The sequence below is a fragment of the Ambystoma mexicanum genome, chromosome 12, assembly GCF_040938575.1.
Source record: "Ambystoma mexicanum isolate Mex_15411 chromosome 12, UKY_AmexF1_1, whole genome shotgun sequence".
Taxonomy (NCBI): domain Eukaryota; kingdom Metazoa; phylum Chordata; class Amphibia; order Caudata; family Ambystomatidae; genus Ambystoma; species Ambystoma mexicanum.
This window is the reverse complement of record NC_090936.1, coordinates 239,483,210-239,508,374: the sequence shown is the minus strand read 5'-3', so window position 1 is coordinate 239,508,374 and position 25,165 is coordinate 239,483,210. Positions and strand designations below refer to the sequence as shown.

The 25,165-nt window shown below is 40.4% G+C and overlaps 1 protein-coding gene across 4 annotated transcripts in view; it reads right to left on the bottom strand.

Moving 5' to 3' along the window:
• PTPRO (protein tyrosine phosphatase receptor type O) overlaps positions 1 to 25,165 on the bottom strand; it is a 1,358,825-nt gene that overhangs the window by 537,619 nt on the left and 796,041 nt on the right. For all 4 annotated transcript variants that reach the window (XM_069628367.1, XM_069628366.1, XM_069628368.1 and 1 more), the window contains exon 9: positions 22,481 to 22,674. In XM_069628367.1, the coding sequence (XP_069484468.1) occupies positions 22,481 to 22,674 (194 nt within the window). The remainder of the gene's footprint in view (positions 1 to 22,480; positions 22,675 to 25,165) is intronic.

Here is a 25,165-nt window from a genome sequence, read left to right as displayed (position 1 = left end):
TCTTCGCACAAATATGGATGGGACTGTGAGCCATTGTAACCATTGCATTTACATAGGCATTTGGCAACATCCAATTCCCGCTCTTCTTGTCCACCCAACAACCATCCAGGTCCAATTCTGCAGAGCCCTCAGCCCACCCTTGTATTTCATCGACAGTGGCTTCCGCCTGCATCTCTTTGACAGTGACAATACCATTCTCTATCATACAGGGTACTTCCTCCGACTGTATTGTTAACATTTTTGTATTTAAATCAGTGGCAGTTTGTTTAGCAATTCTGTCTGCAAATGCGTTTCCCTCTCCCACCTTGCATGTCACCTTTGTATGTGCTTCACACTTTACTATCGCCAAGTGCTTTGGACACGTAAGTTCAGACAGCAATCGTACAATCAAAGGGCCATGTTGGATTCTAGCCCCGTGTGATGTTAGAAAACCTCTCTCCGCACACAGTCGGCAAAAATTATGAACCACGCCAAAGGCATATTGGCTGTCGGTGTATATGTTTATGCTTAGATTTTCAGAAATTTCACAGGCTCTCGTTAAGGCCGCCGTCAGGTAATTTAAAGCAGGAACCGTCACAAAACAGTTCTCCATCTGGTTCTTTTAGTGGAGTATCACTTAAATCAATTCTCCCTTTTGTTTCTTTCTCAGTAACCATTAAACAATCGTGGGAGGTGATTCATTTCCACCAAGGTCTTCCTTGGGCATTGGCATCAATTCTGCTGGATTCAAAGTACTACACCTCATATTTTGAATGTGGGGTGCGAATAACACTATTTCATATCTAGTTAATCTAGCAGAGGTGAGGTGTTGAGTCTGCGTTCTATTGAGTAGAACGTCTATGGCATGTGGCACCATCAAAATTGAAGTGTGCCCCAATACCATCCCTTCTGTTTGTTTCACTGACGCAGCAGCCGCTGCAACAGCTCGCAAACATCGTGGTAGTGCGCGCGCTACAGATTCCAGCGCAGAAGAAAAATAACCACACTGCCTATTTCTTCCACCTTGCTCCTACGTTAAGACAGATAACGCGCAGCCTTCATTCACATGCAAAAACAACCTAAAAACCTTTTTTATAATTTGGCGTGCCCAAAACTGGAGCAGAACACAGTACAGTCTTGAGCAAATCAAATGCTTTCTGACATTCTTTATTCCACTGCAACGGCATCACTACATCCTTCTTTGTCAACTCCACCATTGGCTTCACAATTAATGCAAAATTCACAATCCACTGACGACAATAAGAAGCCATGCCTATTACAGCTCTCTCTGTGTCTTTGGAATAGGCATACCAGAAATGCTCTCTATTCTCTCCGGCGTTAGTCTTCTCCCTTCTTTTGAGAGTAGGAAACCCAAATAAGCTACCTCCTTCTGACAATACTGAAATTTCTTTAAGCTCGCTTTATGACCATGCGCAGCTAGATGAGTCAATAACAAGACAGTACTTTTTCTTACAAATCTCTTCTGTGTCAGCAGCAATTAACAAGTCGTCAATGTACTGGAACAATACACAGCCTGTCGGAAGTTCTAACATGTCTAGCTTTTCTTTTAATGCTCTACTGTATATACTCGGACTTTCAACGTGAAGGCGAACAAATATCTGCTTTCCTTGTGTACTGGAATGCTGAAGAAAGCATTATTCAAATCAATAACACTAAAGTATTCTGCTGAAGCAGGAATCATTGTCAAAATTGTGGTAACATCTGGAACTAACGGGAATTGGGGATCTACTACTTTGTTTAATGCACGCAAATCAACTATGAAACGTTACGGTACCTCATTACCCCTTTTCTTATACACTGGAAGAATGAGGCTGTTGCATGTGCTGCCTGTAATCTCTTCAATCACTCCCAATTTCACCAAATCTGAAACAATACTTTTCAATCCTTTCTCTCCTTCTACTGAAATTTTATACTGCGGGATGCGCGGTAACGTTACTCCTTCTTTTAAAACATTTTTCACTGGCTCTATCTTCAAGCATCCCACATCATTGTCATTCACTGCCCAACTACAAGTTGGCACCTTACTCAATTCCCCTGTTAAAGGTTTAGTCACAAATTCAGATGTTGGCATATTCTGAGGAGAAATGGTCAAGAATACCCCATCTGGTGTACAGTGGATAACTGCGCATAGTTTTTTCAATAAATTTGATCCCAGGAGATTTTACCCACAATTCTCTGTTAAAAGAAATGGACAATGTTCAGTAAAAGGCCCTATTGTCACTGCTACTGATTTGGACCCGGGATTCATTACTGGGGTACCTGCGAACCCTACTGAGATATTTTCCCGCCCTCACAGAGGTATCTCTGGAACCAAGTGATGGTCTATCGAACACTTCTGTTCCCCCCGTATCTACGAGGAATCTATGCTCTTCATTCCCGACTTTCATCTCTACGTAGGGTCCTTTCTGATTCACGGGAATCGACACTGGTTCCGACCCCTGTCGTGGGCTGTCCTATTGGGGTAACAACACATCATCCGAAGTGTAGTCACTGCTATTATTGTAATATGCATCTGATTGAGTATCAAAAATGTTCCCACCTCTTCCTCTATTTCCATTTTGTATACCCTGCTGATTTTGACTCTGGGTGAAAGTAGTTTGAGCCCGGCCTTGATTCTGTGCACCATTCCCTTCATTATTCTGGTGCTGCTGCATATGATTTCTGTTGTGGCCATTTGTTCCTAGGTGCCCTCTGTGCTGTCGTCTCCGACCATACCCGGCTCTATTTTGCAGATGTGGACATTGCGCTCGCCAGTGTCCTTCCTCTCTGCAATACGCACATTGATTTAATCCTAAAGGCCCTCCATGCATGTTCAAATTATTCCTGCCCTGTGCATCTCCCCTTCCCCTGTTGTGTCCCGATACTTGCTGGAGTAACACCCTTTTTTTCAAATTCTTTCTATCCTTCGCTTCTCTTTCTTTCTCGGTATTTACTCGATTCTCGCAATATTGGGCCATCTCCTAGCGTTTTTGCTTGCCATGCACTTTCTGATGTCATTATTAAATTTTGAATCGGGAGTATTAATCCTCTCACATATTTATCAACAAAGAACCTTTTTCCCGCTTCTGTGCTTACATCCTGCCCACTGAAATCTGTAAATACCTCTTTGAATCTGTTAAAATAATCTGTGGCCAGCTCGTCCTTACCTTGAACACACGCAGTCAATTTGTACCATTGAATTCTTCGTGCCGGCAATGCTATCATATTCGGCCCTGGCTCCGCACCCACTCCTTTATCTTTATCCTCCTGTATTAGATTTGCCTAAGTGGCACCATAGGCTGTCTCATCATCTACATTCCTTATTCGTTTCCATATGTCCGCTGGTAGAATTACGGGGAATATTAGATCTATATCACTCATAGTGAACACTGAGGATTGCAATAAAGACTCTACTTCTTTATAGAAACCCGATGGATTTTTCCATATGTCAGGGATTGTTTGTTTTATATTATTCACTTCCTGTCTAAAGAAGGGATGTGCACATATTGGGCTGTGTAATGTGCTGGAATTACCTGAGCTAGCGTAGTGCCTACCGTGGGAGTATCCACCTTTGGTACAAAGGTAGGGGGTACTTCTCTCATGGGGAATGCCACACTCACTGTTCCTCCCCCTTTTCTCATATGCAACAATATTCCCAGATCGAGGGATAAGGCCGTTTCTCCCGTCCCTCGTTCCATTGCCCTCTTATACACTGCCATTGTCTCGGGGGGGGCGGGGGCTGGCTTTCTCCTCGCTTATATCTCTGTTTATCAGATATTCAACCATCGTATGCAGTGCTTACCTTTTCATCGGTAAAGAATATTCATCAAATATTCCATGTATTTCCATTGCGGGAATACTAGGATCTGAAATCCACTTTAGCGCTTCTCGTGTGCATACTTTTAGTACACCACTAACCTGACCTGGTGGCGGCAAAGATTTCTGCATATAAGGTCCCGCCGCCTTCTTCCTACCAATATCCTTCCTCCCATTACCGGGTGTGGCAAATACTTCGGAATATTCCTCATCAAGTTCATTCTTAAGTTCAAACAGTCTGCTAACATGTTCTTTTATTTCTACATCTCTCCCTCTACAACGGGCTAATGCATTCAAATCCAAAAATCGTTGTGGTGGTAACTTCCCAATTAACTTTTTCCATTGTGCCGACAAATATTCGCCATGCATTCAACAATGCCTGTCTTTCATTGTTCCTTCTGAAGTCATACAGTGACGCTAGCGTGGATGCCCCATCATTTTCGTCTATATACATTTCCGCCTGTTCTTGCAGCTAACGCTTTCTCTCCTTGCTGATCGCGCTGCGGGTCACTCTCATACATTCACTTTGCTCAATTTCGCTCATTGGGGGGGCAGTCGGGACATAGGTACCCTCTTGGGAGGGAGGTACGGAGGGGGCAGTGAGAGTGAGAGATGTCTGTTGGGGCTGTGATAATTGCGAAACACTCGGGGCTGGCTGACTAGTGAGTAGTGAGCAGTGCAATTACTGATGCAGCCTGTGGCCGTGCTGGGTCTGGGAGGGGCTGAGCAACGGGAGGGGGTTGAACGACAACTACTGACGTCTTTTTAGTCTCTCCCCTCGGGCCTTATTTTCTTTCAGTTAATATTTTGTTTATTAATTCGTCTGATGAGTATAACTCTCTCTGTGGATATATTTTTTCAATATTCAGTTGATCGTGTCTATTTGCCTTCCTCAAACTATTAATCCACTCCTCCTCCTCCTTTTCCTCAGCTTTCTCCGCTTTTGACTTATGCCTGCGCGCATGTTTCTCTCTACTTCTAGATAGGAGCATTGCTTCCCTCCTCCAGTCCCTAAGGATATCAAGTGCCGCAGGGCGTGCTTTCTTACTTAACACCTTTTCCAGGATATCTATCCGATCCATCTCAAAACTACCATTACTTGGCCACTGAAGATCTTCCTGCTTTCTGGTTTGCTTATGCCAAATTTCACAAAACATTATTACTCCCACACCATACTTTACATACATATCATAAGCCGGCGTTCCCCCCGGAGGCGCGACCTGGCCAGTTTCCAAAGATTGTTCGCCGCAGCGGAAAAATCTCGCTAAGGTGGACAATAACCCAGGCATGTTTTAACCTTACCATTTTCTAATCAAACTTACTCTGGGTGTTTGATTTTGCAAAACCAACTCTCAACCAATATCAGGATCACTTACGAATCGGGGCACGACTCACCTGATTAGTCAATTTGTCTTTTCAAGACACAATTCGTCCGTATACTGACGCAACCAATGACATCGTGTCTGCGTATCTTGGCTCGGCCTCGTTCGGGACCCTCGCCTCCTTGTTCGCTGGCCGGGGACGATCAGGGATCAGCTGTGTGCAGATCTGCAGCAAGGAATCTCATCACTTACGCAGGGCGCCCCGAACACCTCTTGATCCTGGCTCAATCGCTCCCGTCCTCGCCGTTCTTACCACCTTCCTTATTTTGCAACGTACACGATGGAAAAAGTGGGGGAGGGTCCCTGTTCGGGCGCCATCTTGAAGGGGCCCCTGAGGGACCCTCGGATGTGGAAACACGGCACAATCACCACACACAAACTGATACGCCAGACACGAGGTTGTATTCCCAAAATCTAGGGTTTATTGCAAAACAAATAGTCCCAGTTGGCCAAATGGTCCCACGCCCCACGACGTATGTCTAACAAACCCCGGGGGACGCAAGAGAGAGAGAGAATCGTACATCAGTTACATATATACAAAATGAGCATCTTACAATCAGTAATGACACATTCGATGCCGCCCCTAATTCATTCCCTTTGAATTGGAGGAGATGATTGACCATGGTGACGAATATGACACCTTAGACCACCATATTTAGTAACAGTTTGCAATTTCTAATTTACAGACACCATTCTTTATTTGAGAGAATACAGCACTTCTGTTTTCATGGGCAAGCTGCCCGTAGGGGACTGGCACATTCCAGGCCTCACTTTCTCCTGGTTTCGATTCACGCTCTAGAGGTCAGCTTGCTCTCTGGGGCCTCACAGTGCTCAGAAAGGGGGGCCGTAAAGAAGAGCATAATTCAAACCTTTTAATATTCGTTTTGTGCATTGCTATTCTTTTAAGGATACTCGCTGGCATCCGTGTACTGATTAAATGCCTTGCTCCTTGCCTTCAAGGATATGTGCAGGAGGGATCCGGGCATTTTTGTCTGGCTCTCTAGCGTAATGTTTCAACATGTCTTTAGTAACCTTGGACCATTGAAGCAAAATAATGTCTACAGCAAAGCAGTTTTACATGAGGCAAAGTGGCAACGTTAGAGAGAGCAGAGAGAAAACAAAATGGCGATTCTGGTCATCTTAAAATGGCTGCACTCTAGTTGAGCTAATAGCTACGTAATGACTAATGAGCATATATTCTTAACACTTTAAATGAGGCGGTTGGTCTTCGGCCAACCAATTATCATGCATTGCCTTCCATTCGAGGGGTGTCTAATTTTGTAGATTGATAAGGTGGGGACACCAAAAGGTGGAATTAATACTGCATTCTCCCAGGCCCATTGTCACCAATCCCATGAAGGATTTCCCTTCCCATGCGATCCTCCCACTGAGTACCACCCCCAAGGGGACTATCAGGTAACAGCCTCACCACCCTGGTCTCATGTAAAGGGGTTTCCCCCCATGGAAGTAGTGACCATGCACCAGGATTCCTCACAGCATGAATGTATGTATCTGGGTGTATGAATGTGTGATGTGAGGGGTGTGGTGTAAAGACGGTTGGCGGATGAAACCCGGCAATTTAAATGTAAATCCCACAAATGCGGGAGGGCATGGTGGATGGGTGGTGGGTGGAGGTGGTGGTGGCATTTACCAGATAAAACCCCTAAAGGCCACTTTAATGCCCATTGAAGGTTCCACCAAATCGTCCTAATGAATGCTGTATTTTTGGTATTCACTCTTCAATATGTAGTATTTAGACATAGAACCCACAAATTATCCACACTCAATTTTTAGCTTATGGTCACATTTGTCAAGAATACAAACTGCTAACTTAACCAATCCTATGAACTCCTCACTCTTGTCCCACCAAATTTAAAAATCAAGACTTGTCATATTAAATGTTCTAACCTGTCACACCAGTGACCACCAACATGAATAACAATTCATGCCCCCCTCCTTCCTTTACATAATTCACTGGACATCCCGGGCTCCAGATAACCTTAACAATTGACTGCTTTGCTACTCCCATCTTCTATACAGTAAGGTGCTACGCTAAAGACCAGTAAGGTGGTACGCTAAAGACCTCGGTCACCTGTTGAAGGTTTGTAGACCCTTCCAGGAAAAGAGCCACTGACTCAGCTAAGAAGCGTATCCCTTATCACCACATTGAATGTGACTGCACTATTAGTCTGAATTCCCAGTTGTGGGCGGTTTGTGTGTACTCTGCTTCCTCAGCCGACTTGGACCCTATTTGTTGAACAGAAGGGCTGTGAACTGGAATTCTTCCAATATCAAACACCCTGGGGATTTCGACAGTGGCAATACATCAAAATAATGATGGAAGGTTTTGGATTAATCATAACTATTGCTCTTAGAAAATAGGCAAACCAGCCTGCAGTGCCATTACCGAAGGGGTAAGCCATATGTAACGTAGGCTTGGTCCCACTCCAAAAAGGAGTGTCCACCCTGAAATTCTAGGTAACATCCCTCCTCTAATGGGACCTCAAGCAACCCCAGGCATTTTTCGGCTATACTGGATGTTATCTGTGAGGTGCAGCTTGTGAAACACACGTCCCAGTTAGGGTGATTTAGGCAACACAGAAGAACGAACACTGTATGTTTTAAATCACTCATAACCACTGGCTCTGGGCAAATCAACAAACCATTGTTTTTCCGCCTGCTGTGCCACTGCAGTTTTGTAGAATTTATTTTTAGAAGATCAGATGGAATATGGATGTCAGTGCATGTAATGTCAAGTGTAGCCAGGAAGTCATCCTGGGCAATGAATGGCATAATCTGGAGAGTTTCCATTTTGAACTGCTGTCACATTCTAGTAGGTGTACCGCAAATCCAGAACTTGTGAAATGTAGTAAACCGCTCTCCTGGAATGGGAGAATTGCCCACCTTTTAAATTGTAAAGGGAATATGAAGTACAGCACCTTTAAGGAGTTAACTATAAACATACAGTTGGGAGATTAAATTAAGGCGCTTGTGTGACACAAAGGCTTCCACAACACCCATATTCATTGATTCACAATCTGATGTCATTCAAAGGCAATATAAGGCACTTTTCGCTACACTTTGGACAGATTTTCCAAGCCAAAACCTTAATCTAGTCATATTCTGGTAAACAGTTCAGAGATTTAACAGTTTACAGAATATTAATGCAATATTAAAAGGAAGTTGTAAAAGTATTATGATTTAAAAAAATAGAACTGGCTTTCAAAATTCCCGATTTGGGATAAAAAGGTGCTCAATTCAAATGCTGGTTTGAACCATGTACATATTGGTGTGAATCAGTTTGAGTCATTAAAGCCTCCACAAAGAGGTCAATAAATGCCAGTTTCGACTTGTACACACCGGCAATGAGCTTCATCCACTTCAATCAAGTAGGTGGCTGTTGTTTGAATTGTGTTAAAGCTTTTTCAAGTGATAGGAATATATTGATTTGATTCAGCTTAGTCTTTTTGATTTAAATTAGTGATCGAAAACACTCTTTGGAAAAACTATAATAGCTACCAGTTGCATGAAAGCTATGCTAAAAAAAATGTTAATGCCCCTTTCGCACTGAAATTACACTGTCTCAAAAATGGAAATCTTGTTCCTTCACGGAAAAGCAGCTTTTTGACTAATTGTTAGAGTTCTCCATCCCAGTGAAGACACTTTAAAAAATTGTAATGGCACTCACTCGTAGAAATGTTTCTCTCTCGAAAATTGTAATGGTTTCCCTTTGCTTTTCTTTTACAATGTGCGAGCCAGTATCAACTGGTGGAGACAACATTTTATTTGGAATTATAATTTGTTTTCAAGGTTAGAGGGACTGGGGTTTGTAATGAGAAAATCAGATACCAGATGCCTGCTAAACAAATAAAATACGTCCTTAACTGAAAAAACAATGGGCTGGTTGTGTAGAAAACTACACAAAATGCCTGTTTTCAGAAAAAAAAGAAAATGTAATCACAAATGAAAATCTCCACCCAATCACAAAACAATCGTTTGCAAAGATGCTTGTCTTTTTTTTCCAGAAACAATTTAAATAAGTGAAGAAGATACAAAAAACCAATCTGAACTAATTAAATGGGGAAACGCATGTATTTGCAAGAAACTGTTAACTCGCAGCTCAGAGGAGCACATTAAACAAAACGCTACTTAATTGAGAAGGTATGAATTAAATAAACTCAAAGTAGAAACAAATGATATTATGACCAATGTTCTGAAATCAACGTTAATATGCTAGAAACATGGCATTGAGTCATTTACCAGTTTTTTGCCTTATTACTGGCTCAATGGATCAGTCCCTGATGGATTTTCTTTCTAGTTATATAAAGTTAACAAAAATGAAACCATGATAAACAGTTTTTCTTAGGATAAAATATTTCAACTAAAAAAGTAAAGTAACATTTTTTAATAGGGATTTTGAGTAAGGAAGGCTTTAGATGAAGCCCACAAGGGCTACTGGTCTGTCCGTGTTCTTTCTGAAACCTAATGGCTACAGGCTGGGCATGATTATGCTATTCTATCATTTCTTTAGCTACTAGTATCACAGAATGTAGTATTACTATAGTTTTTATCAAGTCAAACCATCAGGTACCTCATATTTGTATGAGTTGCTTTCTTTCTGGTTCGAGTTTAGAACCATTTTGAGCCTCAGCTTTGAGATGGTTCTTGCATCCCTACTAAATAGTTATATGCATAAAATATATTGATTATTCCATCACACTAGCTCATGGCATAGTTAAGGTTAAAACAAATGGCCTGATTTACAAAAACATTTTTCAATGGTGCAATCCCATTGAAAAAAGCTTTATAAATCAGGCCCAAACTCTTGGTGGCGTTTCATAAAATAACTTTTTGTAATGACTCTTTAACCTTATAAAGAATCCAGAGTAAAATGTGCAGGTTGCCACCTCTGCTTGAAAATATAGATTTATTTTTTATGAATGGCTTCAAAATTGTTTTCATTGATCACGTTTTGAACAGCCTTTCAAGATTGGGTTTTCTTGTAGAGAAAAAATATTTATTTGGCCCAGATTTACTTACAATTGGTCTTTTTGATTTTCTAGAATTTTGGCCTTTACCCAGATATTATCATAATTTTGTGCACTGATTTGTATTTATTTGAAAATTGAGGTATTCATATTTTAAAATGTATGATGCATTCACAATAAGAATCTGATTTTCCAATCAAAACATATGTTATAACAACTATTTTGTATTTTCTAAACAGAAATGGTGTATGCATTACAACTTGATTGTTGAAGCTGGAACAGAGTACATGCTCACACGTCAATTGCATACATCTTAAAACACACTGAAAAGCTAACCCACAAAGACAACTAAGGTCAAAGGGGTGTACAGGCGTGGACAAATTATAACCACTAAAATAGATTATGGAAATCTACAATGTTCTACATGGAACAAACAACAAAATAACATGAACAATAGAAAATGGCGTATACCAAACCTAAAACAGCAACGTAAAACCTAACATTGGTCACATTATATTTATTACATACATTGCATATTATAAAGAACATATACATGAAATTATATATTATGTACACGAAGAATATCGTATGGAAACGTATTGCATGGAACAAAACATAAAATTACAAAACCATAGCAACAAAATGGTGTAAACTAAACTTACAACTGTATATTAAAACGTAATACGCATCACTGCAATACAGTATGTAGGCCTTTAATAATATTACATAGAAATACATGATTGCCTTCATATACTAAATGTACTCTGATCAACTCTAAACATTCTTGAAATTATTTTCTTTTAATGTTAAAATACATAATGTAGCCATGTTGAACTAACAATGTTATATACATCTATTTACAGTAATTCTAGCATGATATAGTTTACAATGATTTACATTTCTAGACATCCAACATTTATGAAAACACAATTTTGGTCCTTCGGAACAAACCTATTAAATTGAATAAGTCACTTTTGATTTTTTCAACATAATTCTATTCCTCTCATGTGCCCCAAGTTATTGCCTCTAATGTGGAACAAAATTCCGGTATTTAATTACTCACATGATAATCAACACGTTTTTCCGATACTTCCTCCCATTTGGCACCGTGATATCCATGCCATTCTATAATGGTATGAGTTTGTCTTACATAATATTCTAGCCAAACAAATCCATGAATCTCCAATAGTAACCATCCAAAACACAATTTCAAAACATAACATAAAAATATTTAACACGTAAAAAGTAAGAAATACATACATAGAACATTCTTTATAGCACTTACTCTTGTTCCATTTTTAATAAACGGCTTAAAAGTAAGTTCTTAAGTGTTTTCAAATTTTGATTAAATGCGTACATATGTTAGTTATTAAGCAGTCACAATTAACATATAACGTACCAGCACACACTTATGTTCATATTTGCATACCAAGTGCAATCAAAGAAAAACTGTACATGCATACTGTAAACCACTCCTCTGCTGCTACATTAAATCAACACAACTTTATTTCAAACATACGTAATTACAATAACTACATAACTATGACATTGCTTAATGCCTAATTACACTTACCTCATACTCCTGTGCAAGCAGTAACTAAGAGTGTATGCATGCTGCACACTACACTCATGTTGCTATAGAAACGTACATGCATTGTGCCACACTGCTTATGCATTTTAATGAAAAACTAATGACATGCCCCTGCTGAATAGGCCAACCAATGTACATACAGAAACACTCTGCCTCACTTGTTGCACAACAAATGCAAGTGCTGTTCATTCACGCAACTATGCCCATCAAAAAGATTGAACGCATTAATAGAAGACAGCAAACTTTGCGGACACAAGATAAGTACGTTGAAAACGCTTTTATAAATAAATCAAACAAATAAACTTGTTTTATGAACACACTTCTCATTTATTTGAACCAGTGTTAGTCTTTTTTTCCAGTAAATTCCACATTAGCCAAATTAGTCATGATGCAGGTTAGTGAAATGTTTTTTTTTATAATTTATATTTATGAGCGAATGAAGTATATGCTTGTGTTAACACTTTTTAAACAATAAAAACCATTACCAATTAACAAAGAGGAAGCTTTTTATATGATTGTGTTTTTTATGTTTAGTCACAAATGGTCCTTACATGGATAGAATGGACATAGGCACAAGGGCGTTTTTTTGTACTAATTCTTTTTGTAATTCCAGCCATATTCATAGCATGTGCAAATGTAGAATTTTCTTTCCAAATTACTTAACAAAAATCTGCCAGTGTTCTAAAAAAGATATACTTACTTCCATATACACATACAAATAAAGTATACATGTATGAATATTTTGTTGTTAAAATACACAACACATAGGTGTGATACAAATACAATATTGAATACATTCCTGGCATGTTTTATCCCACTGATTGGATATTAATTATGTTGAAGATATATTTGAATTGAAAGTTTTGATGTATATAATACTTTTATTTTTGTACTGAATGCTCAAAAGGTTTAACTAAATACACAATACAAAATATGTATTGTGCATAAAGTTAGCAACTTAGAAAATGCACCATGTTCATTTTGTTTTCGGGTACGCATGAAGGCATTATTGCATTACTGTTTAAAACCACTCATGTATGCAAATCTGTAATTGCGTTAAATTGTGTATAATGTGCAAACATGTAAATGCATACATAATGTTCACTTTGTCACTTCATTTGAAAATGAATGTACTTACTAATTTAAAACCTTCCCTGTGCCTAGAATACGCTCGTGCTAGGGCTTGCTTTCTTTAGACTAACTTGTATTTTGGGTGTGAATCCCAGACTCACAGGTGGCCTGGTATACTGTCCAGCCAGGACTCTCACAATGTTTATCAATACCAAGAACAAAAGGGGTATGATACTTCCCTCCAAGTTCCTCTTTCTTCTTATCTTTCAATGTTATTAACTCTCAAGTACTTGTACTTCCAATTTCCCCAAGTACTGGGACTATGAAGAATGCTTAGGATGCACGCTATAGGATTTTGCTTCCCACTTTGGGTAGTGAATACATGCTCAGACCACAACCCAACATCCAAGTCCTCCACCGTGGGCTTGCAGGCATTGTGATGTCTTCCAAGACCTCTCTCGGGTCTTTCTTCGCTTTTGACTTCTTTTCGTGATGCAGGTGGCTCTGCCTTGTGACAGAAGGGTGTCTGCATGACGCTCTAGCTTCCCTCGCCAGCGCAAAGCTTCTCCATTGCCTCGCATCCCATTTTGGCATTTCTGGTGCCCCCAGGAATGCATCTCTGATCCAGCCTCTGCCTTCCCTTCTTTCCGTGCCGCTGCTCTACTTCGCTCTCCACTCTGCGGGTTCTCAGCACTTGCAAGGGAGAATTTCCCACTTTCATCTGGTGTTTCTCTACTCAACTGTACGGGTGACACTTGGCTTCCCTGGTAGAAGCTACCTGGTGAAATTCTCTCTTGTCTGTTAGGTGTACTGCATTTGAACTCCCACGTTAGGAAAGGGAGTTGTTTGGAACCAATCAGATTTGTCAAAACACTAGACTGCTCACTGCGGTTCATTCAAGTGATCTTCCTTCTGGCAAAGTGCTGCTTTGTCTCAGTTTTTCCTGTTTTACTGAATTGTGCCTTCTTAAAGGTCTTGTCATTACCCTTTGTGGGATGTTGCAAGATATTATAATATGCCATAAAGGCATGAGGGATTGAGGAAGTGTCATTGAAAGGAAAGAGGGGAATACTATGTCTAATGTGATGTTTTTCGAACCCCCTGAGGATCGCATGCCCCATGTGGTCCTCCCTCAAACAGTAAGGGTCAGGATCGTGAAGCTTCTGCCTTTCCCTGGCCACATGGTGAGAGGCCATTCCTGGGAAAGGAGTGATGAAATCATTACAAATGTTGTTTTATAATGATAACATCATCATTAACATACATATGTTTCATTGTGCCCATTTTTCATAGATAAAATATTAGAAGTAATGGACGAAAATGAAAATAAAACAATAAAGAAATTGAATAAAAGAAACAACTTTAACATCCTAAATCTTGTTAAGTACAAGCAACATTTATTACAAAACAAAAATTCTAACAAAATATTTAAATGGAATTAGAGTGAAACACAATTGTCCTTTTGTTATTTAATTTCAGCTGGGAAACACAAGCATGGATAAATCCTACAAAAGAAGTAAACATCATGAGGAAAAATACCACAAACATTCAAGCAAAAAGAAAAACAAAAGCTGAAAAAGAGTAAACTGACTGTTTTGCAACAAGAAAATTAAGAACATTTGAATGAAACTATTATTTCAGAAAACACTACCCCACTAAAACTCCACAACAGCCACTTTTTAATTTCACAAAAATATATTCAACTGGAGTACATCCACAAACTATACAAAGTTAATGAACTTGAGAGTGAAACAACCTTTTCTAAAACCACTACCATTACTGAAACTAGTTTAAGTTTGAGACACGTTCAGCCTACTGAGGACATTATTCCTGGAAAACTCCTTGAAAGCCAGTTTTTACTTCCAGAAGACCCATTATAATATAGTTTTATAGACCTGCAGCGAGGGCCGTACCGGGTGTTATGGGCCCTGACGACCAAGTTAATGGCCCACCTGGATGCAATTTTCAAAATGAGGCAAATTGAGTGTAAACGTAAATGAAAAGCAAAATCATCTGTAATCTTCGTTTTGTGTGAAATAAACCGCTGCCTGCAATTATGCTGTGCAGGTGGATTTTATAATGGATTCTCACCGAATCTGCCAGCTTTATTCCTGGTGTAAATTCAAGGCATATTTCATAGGAATCCTTAGGACATTAAAATCTCATGCAGCTATAAACGTCGGTGTTTTTCCAAGATGGAGAATGAAAGCAAAGTGGAGCTTCAAACTCCACTTTGCTGCCTTTCTATGATTTAGAAAGGAACAAAAAGGAGGCAGGGCATGAAAGGAAAACGTATCTAAAGAAATATATATATATATATATATATGTATATATATATATATATATATATATATATATATATATATATATATACACACTCTATTGAACAAACTCACACATTTCATAGTGTTGAGAAGTGACTTCTCCACAAACATTGATGGAGTTTGAACTCATTGTCAAATTATGTGAGTCTGAAAAGGCCAAAGCGACTGTTCAGACATTGGAAGGAGATATTAAAAATGACCAGCTGAGTACAGTGGTCATCAATAATTGTAATCTAACCAAGGGGCAACTAATCTGGTATTAGTAAATTCAATACGGACCATTTTGAACACATGTTCTGGAAGGAAAACTAGGATACATTTACAAATGTGCTCCCAAGTATGATAATATTGAAGGGACTCCTTCAGCCAAACAGCAGCAGCCAACGTCATCATCATTGCCAGAATCCAAATGTTCCTCAACTGACATGAACACCTCTCAAATGAGCAAGCTATCATTTCTCTACATTTGTCCACCTCAGACGAGACATCGGGTACCATTGCCGAGCTCATGTTCATGGAACAGCAGAACTCACAGTCCTGATCATGTACATGCTAGCAGGGAGCTTGTTTACCTCTTTTGTGCAGGCTGTTAAAAATTGCATACAACACAGTAAATTGTTTGCAATTTGGTTATGAGTGTGACATTCCAATATCTCTTTCTGGATGTTTGCCCTATGAGCCAACTCGGTCTCCAGCACACCATTCTACTACCTGCAGGTTGTTGCTACAGTATCCAACTTCCCCACCACCATCCCAATGTACTCATCCTCACTTAAGTTACCTTACAGTCTCCTAGCAAAACACCAAAATGTGACAAAGTATCTATGTTTATTAATTTATACCGCGCTCCAGGTACCCAAAAGCTTATTGGTGCAAACATGGATCCGAACAAGACAAAACATTCCAAGGAGTTGGGGTGGTCAAAAGCTGTGCTGGTGGGCAATGGGCTTTGAAAAATCTAGCAGAATAGGAGAGTCTTCAGTTTCTTCTTGAATACGTCTAAAGACTCCATGGTTCTGAGAAAAAAGGGGGCAGGATAGTCCATGGTAATGGAGCTGCTATATTAAAAGCTCCATTGCGGACCTTATTAGTTTTGCAGCAAGTGGTTTTTAGAAGATTCGTATTGTCGGATCTTAGGGATCTGGTGCTATGCTTTTTTACAATAGCTTCCATTAAGTAGATTGGGATGTGACCCATAAGGCATTTATGAGTAATGAGTAGCATCCTAAAACGCACTCTGGCCTGAATGGGAAGCCAGTGCAGGCTAAGTCTTGCTTCAGATACGTGGTCCCTACGACAGAGGCCTTTCACAACCCTCACTGCCCCATTTTGAATGATCTGGAGGCGATGGAAATTTGCTTGAGCGATGCTGACTAGGAGACAATGTGATGATGTGATAGGTTATTTATGACACGCTTAATACCCAGAGGTTTATAAGCGCGGACCCGGGGATCAAACTTGTGTTACTCCATGACGCATTGCTTCCAAGGCGATCCTGTTGACACTGAGCTATCTTCCCGAGACTGCAACAATAATCTATTTTGGATCCAATGATAGTTCTGGCTAGAGTCTCTGAATTTTTCTCAGAAATCAATGAGTAGAGATGAAGGAATAGCTTGCTAAAGTAGGATGAGGAGGCGACTAGGCTGTTTAATTGCGCTTTCATGTTCAAGTTCTTATCAAGAATAATGCCTAAAGTCTTCACTTCACCTCTGTTACAGTTATCTACATTAAAATTGTTATACATGGGACCTAATTACGCAGGCCTAGAATCAGAGCCAACAATCATGAGCTCTGTTTTTGCACTATTCAGTGCCAAACCATTGCAACAAGGGTATTGTTTCGCCTCTGCAGACTCACTAGCAACTCTCACCTGTCTACCGGTCAGGAACAATGTGATCCACTGAGTAGCCTGAGCTGAGAAGCGGGCATTATCCTTTAACCTGGTGGTCAGGATGGAATGATCCACCAGGTCAAAGGCTGCCGAGAAGTCTAGAATCATGAGTAGAGATGTTTGGCCGCCATCCAAGACTTGTAGTAGCTGAGATTTTAGGGCTAAAAGAGCAGTCTCTGTCTTGTGATTCTGATCAATTCTAGATTGATATTTATGAAGGATCTGAGTGCTGTTTAGGTATGTTAACTCTGATTGTATGAGACCCTATCCAAAATGTTCAACTAGAACCAAGTATTGGTGATGGGTCTATAATTGGTGTAGGTCAACGGACAGAGATTAGGTCTAAGTGCAACAGCCAAAGGAAGAAACTTTCAGACACATTAAAACATAAATAGTTTCAAAGAACATGTATACTGCAATGGAACATTTCATCTATTAGTCAGTGTCCTAGTCGTTTGCATATTTGTGAACCGAGTATTGCATAAGGATTTGTACTCCCAAAATGGCCAGTTTTTTTTGAAGAACGCTGACCTTATTGTTTTAATAGAATGGCAGATTCAATTGATTGGTTTCATCATCACTTGTTCAACATACTGCTACATAAATGCAACCACAAATTATATTTTCCCTCTTGAACCTTTCAAATAAATACATTCACATGGCAGCTCATATTCTGGATGCTCACCCCTGTATAGGACTGCAGTTGCAATCTACAAATTGTAGCATCTGTACGGTTCATTCAGCTCTGTCAAACTGCAACCAGTGGTGGCGTGATCACCAGAAAAGCAAAGTGTGCTAATGCAAGGTTTTCTTGTATTTAAACATTAGACTCTCACATCAGGATTTCTCTTATTTCTACTGTGACTATTCATTTGGTAGTGTTTCTTTAGTTCCTTATTTGTATGAAATTATCCTTTCACATTGTGGTGGGCAGTGCAGAAGTTGAGGGAAAACATGCCGTAAGCTAGGTAGATAAGCCTATATATGGAGGGCGATCTTAACAGTTTTTGGGCATGGGGCACAGATAGACCTGGGGGATCCATTCACATAGCCCATTTGACCCCCCCCCCCCAGCCCCAAACAACAAATGAACAGATGTCATGTCTCAAGTGAAATTCAACAGAAGTAAGACAACACACGTTTTACTAAAACTAGGTTTAATTTACTGAAACTAATAATGGTCCAGGGAGAAGGGTGATAGATTCTCAACACTCTTCTGTCCCTGTAGTCTTGTAACATTAATACATAATAACCTACTTTCTTTTGGTGTGCAGAAAATATAACTACCAGTTACCAGCTACAAGTGAATGTGATGAATAGAAAGTCTATAGAGGGAACAGATTGAGACTCGTAGTAAGATTGGTAGAAACCCATTATCGTTTTCATGCGAGGGTTTTTGTTCCACAGTAGCACTGCAAGATGACAAAAGTATCCTATCAGAAAATGTTGTCTATTATAACAAACTAAGGCAGAATTAAGGCTCGCAAGGAAGACACATGAAAGACATGAATGAGTTGGACAATGGGAAACAGATATGAACTATGCAAAGAAGTGTGTGTTAACAGAATTCTGAAAATGGGTTATGTTGCAGGTATGTTTACAGGTATTTGCATATGCATAAACATCACTCTAAGTGAAAATACAGAAAATGACATCACAGGGAGTGAACTCAGTTTTGCTCAAGGGACAATGACCATTGATTTGCATATAGCAAAGTTGTTTATTATTTATGTCAAATGTTTTTTCTTTATCAAAAAGCATACACAGTAAACTGAATCACTTCTATGGACTTGCAATTTTGGCAGATATGGCCAGTTAAGAGAAGATAATTTACCCAAGGACACACACTTTAATAGCGATGCTGGGATTTGAGCCCAATCTGCAATTTAGCACTTGACCATACATCATCTCAGTGTCGGTCTAATTGTTAAAAATATATGATACAACAACCTGACAAATATTTAAATCATTATAGAAATATGTTCAAAATAAGATTGTTTATATTCTGTAGAAAAGGCGAGGTTCCTAAAGAGCAAACAGACATCACATAGATGCAATTGACGGTTTAGAAAGGGGGGTGGCAGATGTAATTGCTTGAGAGAAGATACAGATGTCAGCAGCCAGTTGGAGCTGTGTGAGCGTTTTCAGATGAAAACGCCAAGGTGCCTCCACCACATTAGTTATCACTCAAACATTATTGCAGATGTTAGGGGAACTAGCTGCATACTACCACTTGGATAAAGAGCTTCCCATTCCATTAAGCAAGGAGGATGAACATGTTAAAAGGTGTATTTGGAAGCTATAATCCTAATGTCAAAGGGCAGTGGCAGGCAAACTACTACCCACTTTTTCATGCACTCATGTTTCTTACATGTATGCTGAAATAGTTTCAAATGATGTTCTTTAATAGGCATTTTAAGCACATCATTTTGAATTCCTGTTCACCTTAAAAATACAGGATTACAAGTACGAGAATGGAATGTGATATAGTTTATGCCACAACTGACATGAGATAATTTACGATCCCTACACACTGTCATATGGAATGTACAACTTTCAAGACATAGACGTACCCAAGAAGAGTATGTGTTTTAAAGACAACTCATTGGAGTTATTATCTGGCACAGGAATGCAGCGTGTTCTTATGTATAATGTGCTTCAGATGCATTACCGTGTTAAACCTTATTCAACAATCTTGCCCTCAGAAGACACTGTCACCAGGGCATTGACGATCAGCACATGCTTCCTCTTACTCGTCTAGACAATGCCAGTTCATCTTTTAGCAGCAGACACTGTCACAAGGACAGGCGTGGAAATCAAAGTTCAACTGATGCCATGCTGCTAGTGCCCTGGCACACCACTGGTGGCGATCAAAGAGAAGCAGAAGCATGGCAGTGAAAGGGAGAAATAAACTGATATTGGGAGGCTAGGCAAGGAGGTTAAGACATAATAAGAGCGGGAGGGAGCAAGCAGGAAGGTAGAGAGTGAGGTAGAGAATGAGTGATAGGGAGGGTGAGAAGAGAGAGAGAGAGAGAGAGATAAAAAAGCGATTCAATAGAGAGTGGAGACAGAAGATAAAGCTATTAAATCAGGGCATCTGAGTAGTGAGACAAGGAAGGTGCACAGGAAAAGCGAGGCAAACAGAGGGTAAGAAAAAATAGAACAGTGAAATGAGGCAAAGATAAGATAGGGCGCATACAACAGAAGTGCCAGTCAAAGTGAGCAGACAACAGAGAGGGCACAGATACCAAGACTGAGGAAGAGAATTAAGAAAGGAGTAAACACAGAGATATTGTAGGAAGATGAAAGAAATTGCTGAGCAGAGATTGGCACAGACAATGATGGAGACACAAAGAAAAGACACAAGATAAGGAAAACATATGAGGAAGGAGGCAAAGTGAAAGAAGGTGGTCAGGGACATGGAGAGAGGAGAGGTAGAACATATGGAAAAGACAAGGGAAGGAAGCGAGAGCAATGATGGTGAGTCAATAATGGAGAGGTAAGGAAGGTGAGTGAGGAAAGGGACAGAAATGAGAAGGGGATGAACGAGCATGAGAGAGAGAAGAGACATGGCGAGGCAATGAAGGGAGAAACAAGGGATGGGAAGACGGTACCGTGAAGGGATAGACAAGTGAGATGGAATGAGTGAGGGGCAAGGAAGTGAGGGGAAGGAGGGAGAGGATAGACTTAGTGAGACAGTGAGTACAGAGAGAGGGAAAAGGTTAGCACAATGAGGGAAATGTTGGAGTTATTGTCTCAATCACAAGTAAAGAGGTACACTGGACATGAAAGTTGGCCGGTCATAGGGAAGACAAGAAGAGCTAGAAATAAGTGCCAGGCTTCTAAAAGAGAAGTGACATAGTAGGACCGTAACACAGAGGAGGATGGTGGAGGTCTGAGAGATCTACAAGGTGTGATAGGAGTGTGAAAGAGGTGAGACAGTGGGTACGTTTGCGAGAGAGGTTTGAGAGACGTGAATGAGAGTTTATAGAGTGAGAAATGATGGTGAATGTGAAATTGGGTTTGTGAACGACATAGCTTTGCTAGGAAAGTTATTTCTCATTATCTCCACTTTTGTTGTGTCAGTGATGGAAACCCAAGAATGCACATTCTTGGGGTGAAGCATAAAGGAACATTCAAGCCTCACTGAAATATTTATAAGCTTTCAGTGTTCTGTTCTGCAATTGCATAACAGGGTCAATCGGACACTCCTTCCAGTTTAGGGAGTACATGTGCAATGGAAACCCAGGCTAGACTGTAGGATTTATTATAATGCTCATCAGACCTCCTACAGACAGTTTCCCACCAGGGCACAGATGACGGTGGTAAATCCAAGAATGTGGGGGCAGTGGTGCAGATTTTAAGACTGCACATACTAGAATAGGACATGTTGTGAAATCCACACCTATCAAACCTCTGCGAGTAGATACGGTGAGGGAAAATACAGCTTCATGCAGTACACCAGGACTAACAGATATCTACAAATGTAGACTTCAACCAACGAGTTCAGCGAGTTCAGCCGAGTGTAACAGCCCAATACAGATGAAGGGCTTAGTCTGACTACCCTGGAATCAAACTGTCCTCCTTGCACATTACACACACATCTCTTTTGAGAGATTTTATCTGCATGGGCTATCACTGAAAATAGAAAACTTTGCACCAAAAACAAAGGATAATTAAGTGTTCATTATATAGAGCTTTCACAAAAGCACTTTACATAGATACATTTACATATAATATCACCCAATTGAAGCTGGTAATCATTTATCAACCTTGGAAGGATAAAGGCTGAGGACAAATAGTTAATAGTTAATAAATGGCATGGGCAAATATTGCCATGGATTGGTAACTGTTTCCAAGAACATGTAGATATTCTTAGTGATCTAATTATACATAATCCTATTTGATTTACTAACTTTTTTTTACGTGCTGCAAAACGTAATCCCAGAAAATGATTGGCCAACGTATGAGTCTACCATGTCCTGCTCTTTTCAAGGCAAGCACCCAATCCGAGCTCAGGCTCCAAGCCCTAAGTGACTGAAAAGAAAGACAAACGAGGTAATCATGGAGATCTATGTTCTGTTCATTCTTTCAAACTGCAGTGCAAGTCGAGCTAATGCTTGCAGAAGTTAAGTCCATAAACCAGGTCCCGCCAGTCAGCCACATCAAGCGAATTCCAACTCGCCAGTTAACGTGTGCTGCCTGCAGCCTCATAATGAAAGAGGAACTCTGCGGTTACGTTAAAGATACTGGCCAAACAAATGGCAACTACATTTTGCAATGGAGTATGGCAAGTCTTTGGACCTCCTTCCGTCCTCCCCAATTAGGTGATAGGTGGCCCTCCCCCAGAGTGGGGGACCGGGGCACAATAGTGATTGACTAACCAAATACTTTGTTTCTACTGCTAATCTTTAGAATAGGCAAATATACTTTACCACAGATGCAGTTAAAGATACAGTAGCTGCTATTTCATAGTAGGGTGTCCACTCTGATGTCTTTGTCACTGGGTTGAAGTAAAACATTTCCACAATGTATTTCCTAAAAACGCCATGGTATGGTCTGCTCCAGCTCAGAACCACAGCTGTGGGTCCCAATGGATAAAGCACCAAATCCTTTATTCCAGTAGGATCTGCAAATCAGACACATTCATTATTTCCAGTGCAATGTATGTATTTTTGTCACTTCACACACAGACAACCTGTATTAATCCATAATCACACAAACATAGCTGAAACACATGTGAGCAAGTTTATCCAACAGCTACATAACGGTCACCGTGAACAGAGAGAGCATGCACAAAGAAATCAGGAGGAGAAAGTTTTGAAATCTAAGATATTCGATAAGTAGAATTTCCTCCAAGTATTGATAGAACTATGCTGTACTTTGATCTGCTCATCAGTGATGACACTCAGTAGTACAGATGCATGAACTGACTAGAAGGGCAAAGAGGGTGTCCACATTTAATTACATGCATGCTGTATAGTTGGAAATTTCATGGAAACCAGCTCATTTTATTATATGGGATCTCTCTGAGAATATTTTTATTTGTGGAAAGTACTGAGAGGTTTACCTTATCAGTATTGCGTCCCCGGAAATCTAACTACCATGATATAAATTGTAATGCATTTCTTGCTACAAAAGCTTATGGATACCATCAAGAGCATGCGGCTTCCTTCCAGCAGCATTTCCTTTCCCGCCATCTCCAGTGGTCACCAATTAAAAGCAAGTAGGTGAACCTGCTCGCCACTCCCTCCCCACACACTTCTTACACTTTATTGATGGGTTTAAATTCAAACCATGCCACTTCATTGTCTGAAACTCTGAGAACTCAACCTAGAATTCCTGCAGAGGATGATGGATAGACTGATTCAATGCCGTAACCCAAATGCGGACTGACTGGACAAACCATTCAGTAGTGTAAAAAATCATACTGAGGATCAGCACCAGAAAGACACATCCTATGTTTCCATAACAATATATTTCAGAAACAACTGAGATGGCATTACCCTCCACCCAATATTCGTATTGTGGACCGGAGAGTTCTGCTTACTTATGTTCACTTCAGAAGGAACTTACAATAGAGTTAAACATTTGTACCCTTGCAAGGCAAAGGAACACTATCATCCAAAGAGATTGTCTGCTCAACAATCTTTGTCAGATAATCCCAATAAGCCCTTCACCTCTAATCAACCTCGGTAACTTGAAGTTCCACCGGTGGGCAGAATGGTTAACCCCCTCATAGTGCACATCAGGCCCCAGGGTCTCCTGGCCCTTTCCAGACCAGGTGGAAAATGAGACCCAAAATCAATCATGATGCCAATGCAGTGTCTTGACCCACACCTTATCAATACCTCTCTTCCCTAGTTGGGTCATGCCACTACCACACAGACACATAACCCTGATGGCCATTAGAAAAGTCATTTTCTTGTCAATGACTTGATGATGAGGGTGCATAGCTGGTGCAGTCATTGGTATGCAGTGATTTTAACGAATGAAAAATAACGAATGGCATTTTTTAACAAACCAAAATCACTGAAAATAGTTACCGATTGTTTTAAAACTGTATATATAGTTGAGAATGGGAAAACTAGTTTTGGGTGGTGGGGGAAAAGTATGAATAAAAAAGGGGGTATTTGGGAGGATGCCCGAAAAAAGTGTTTTTATTTGTAGGTATTTTTGGTTGTTAAACATTCATTAGTTATCACTTGTAACCCAGTTATCAGCCTCGCACAGTGAATCAGTGGGTATATATATATTACTTTTTATCTGTTGCACACGCAAAATAAAGGCTGTTATATTATACGCAACCGATGCTGCAGTGTTTGCTGTTGGATTTCCGTGATTATTTGGATTATTGGAACACTTTTGTTCGTGGAGTGCTGCTCGCCTGAATAGTTTCTGGTTGAAGCCGTTCGTATTTGAAATATATATATATATATATATATATATATATATGTTTCTTAACACTGCCTCACCTCAGCTGACTAAGGGCACGTTGGGACTGTGATGAATCAAGTGTATTTGTCACCTGTGTCCATGGGGATAGGAGATTACCCAATAGGGATTAATTTTCCCTGTTCTTAAAGTCCTAATACTTTGTTGGCTTCATGAATTTGAACTTGTGTATTGACTTGAAACTTCCCTTTGGACTGGCTGGTGTGGTTTCTGACCCTCTGTGTGAAGGGGACACACTTGGAGCAAGAAGAAGCTCACCCCATTTCAAGGGAGACATTTAGAGGCCACCTGCATTGAAACAAGAGTGAGAAGCCCGCAGAACCAGAGAAGGTGGAACCATCCTTCTGAGAGGTGTGACCGGATGAGCAGACGTGAGGCTTAGCAAGGAGAGCTGCAGCCAAGCTTGCAGAACACACACAAACCTGCTGGTCGAGGAGCCGGAATCACTCTGCCCAACCGAGCAGCGGAGGACCGCCACAGACTTAGGTTCTAAAGGCCTAGCCTAGAAGGACCTAGGAACCTTTTTGGTTCTAGATTTTATATCTAGGTGCTCCTGAACCTCGTTGGGCCTGCTCTAATGAGTCCCAGGTCCCACACTACGCTTCTATAGTCCCCAGCATCTCGGCGTCCTGCTCCAGTAAGGGTCTCTGCTGCTTGCACCAGCC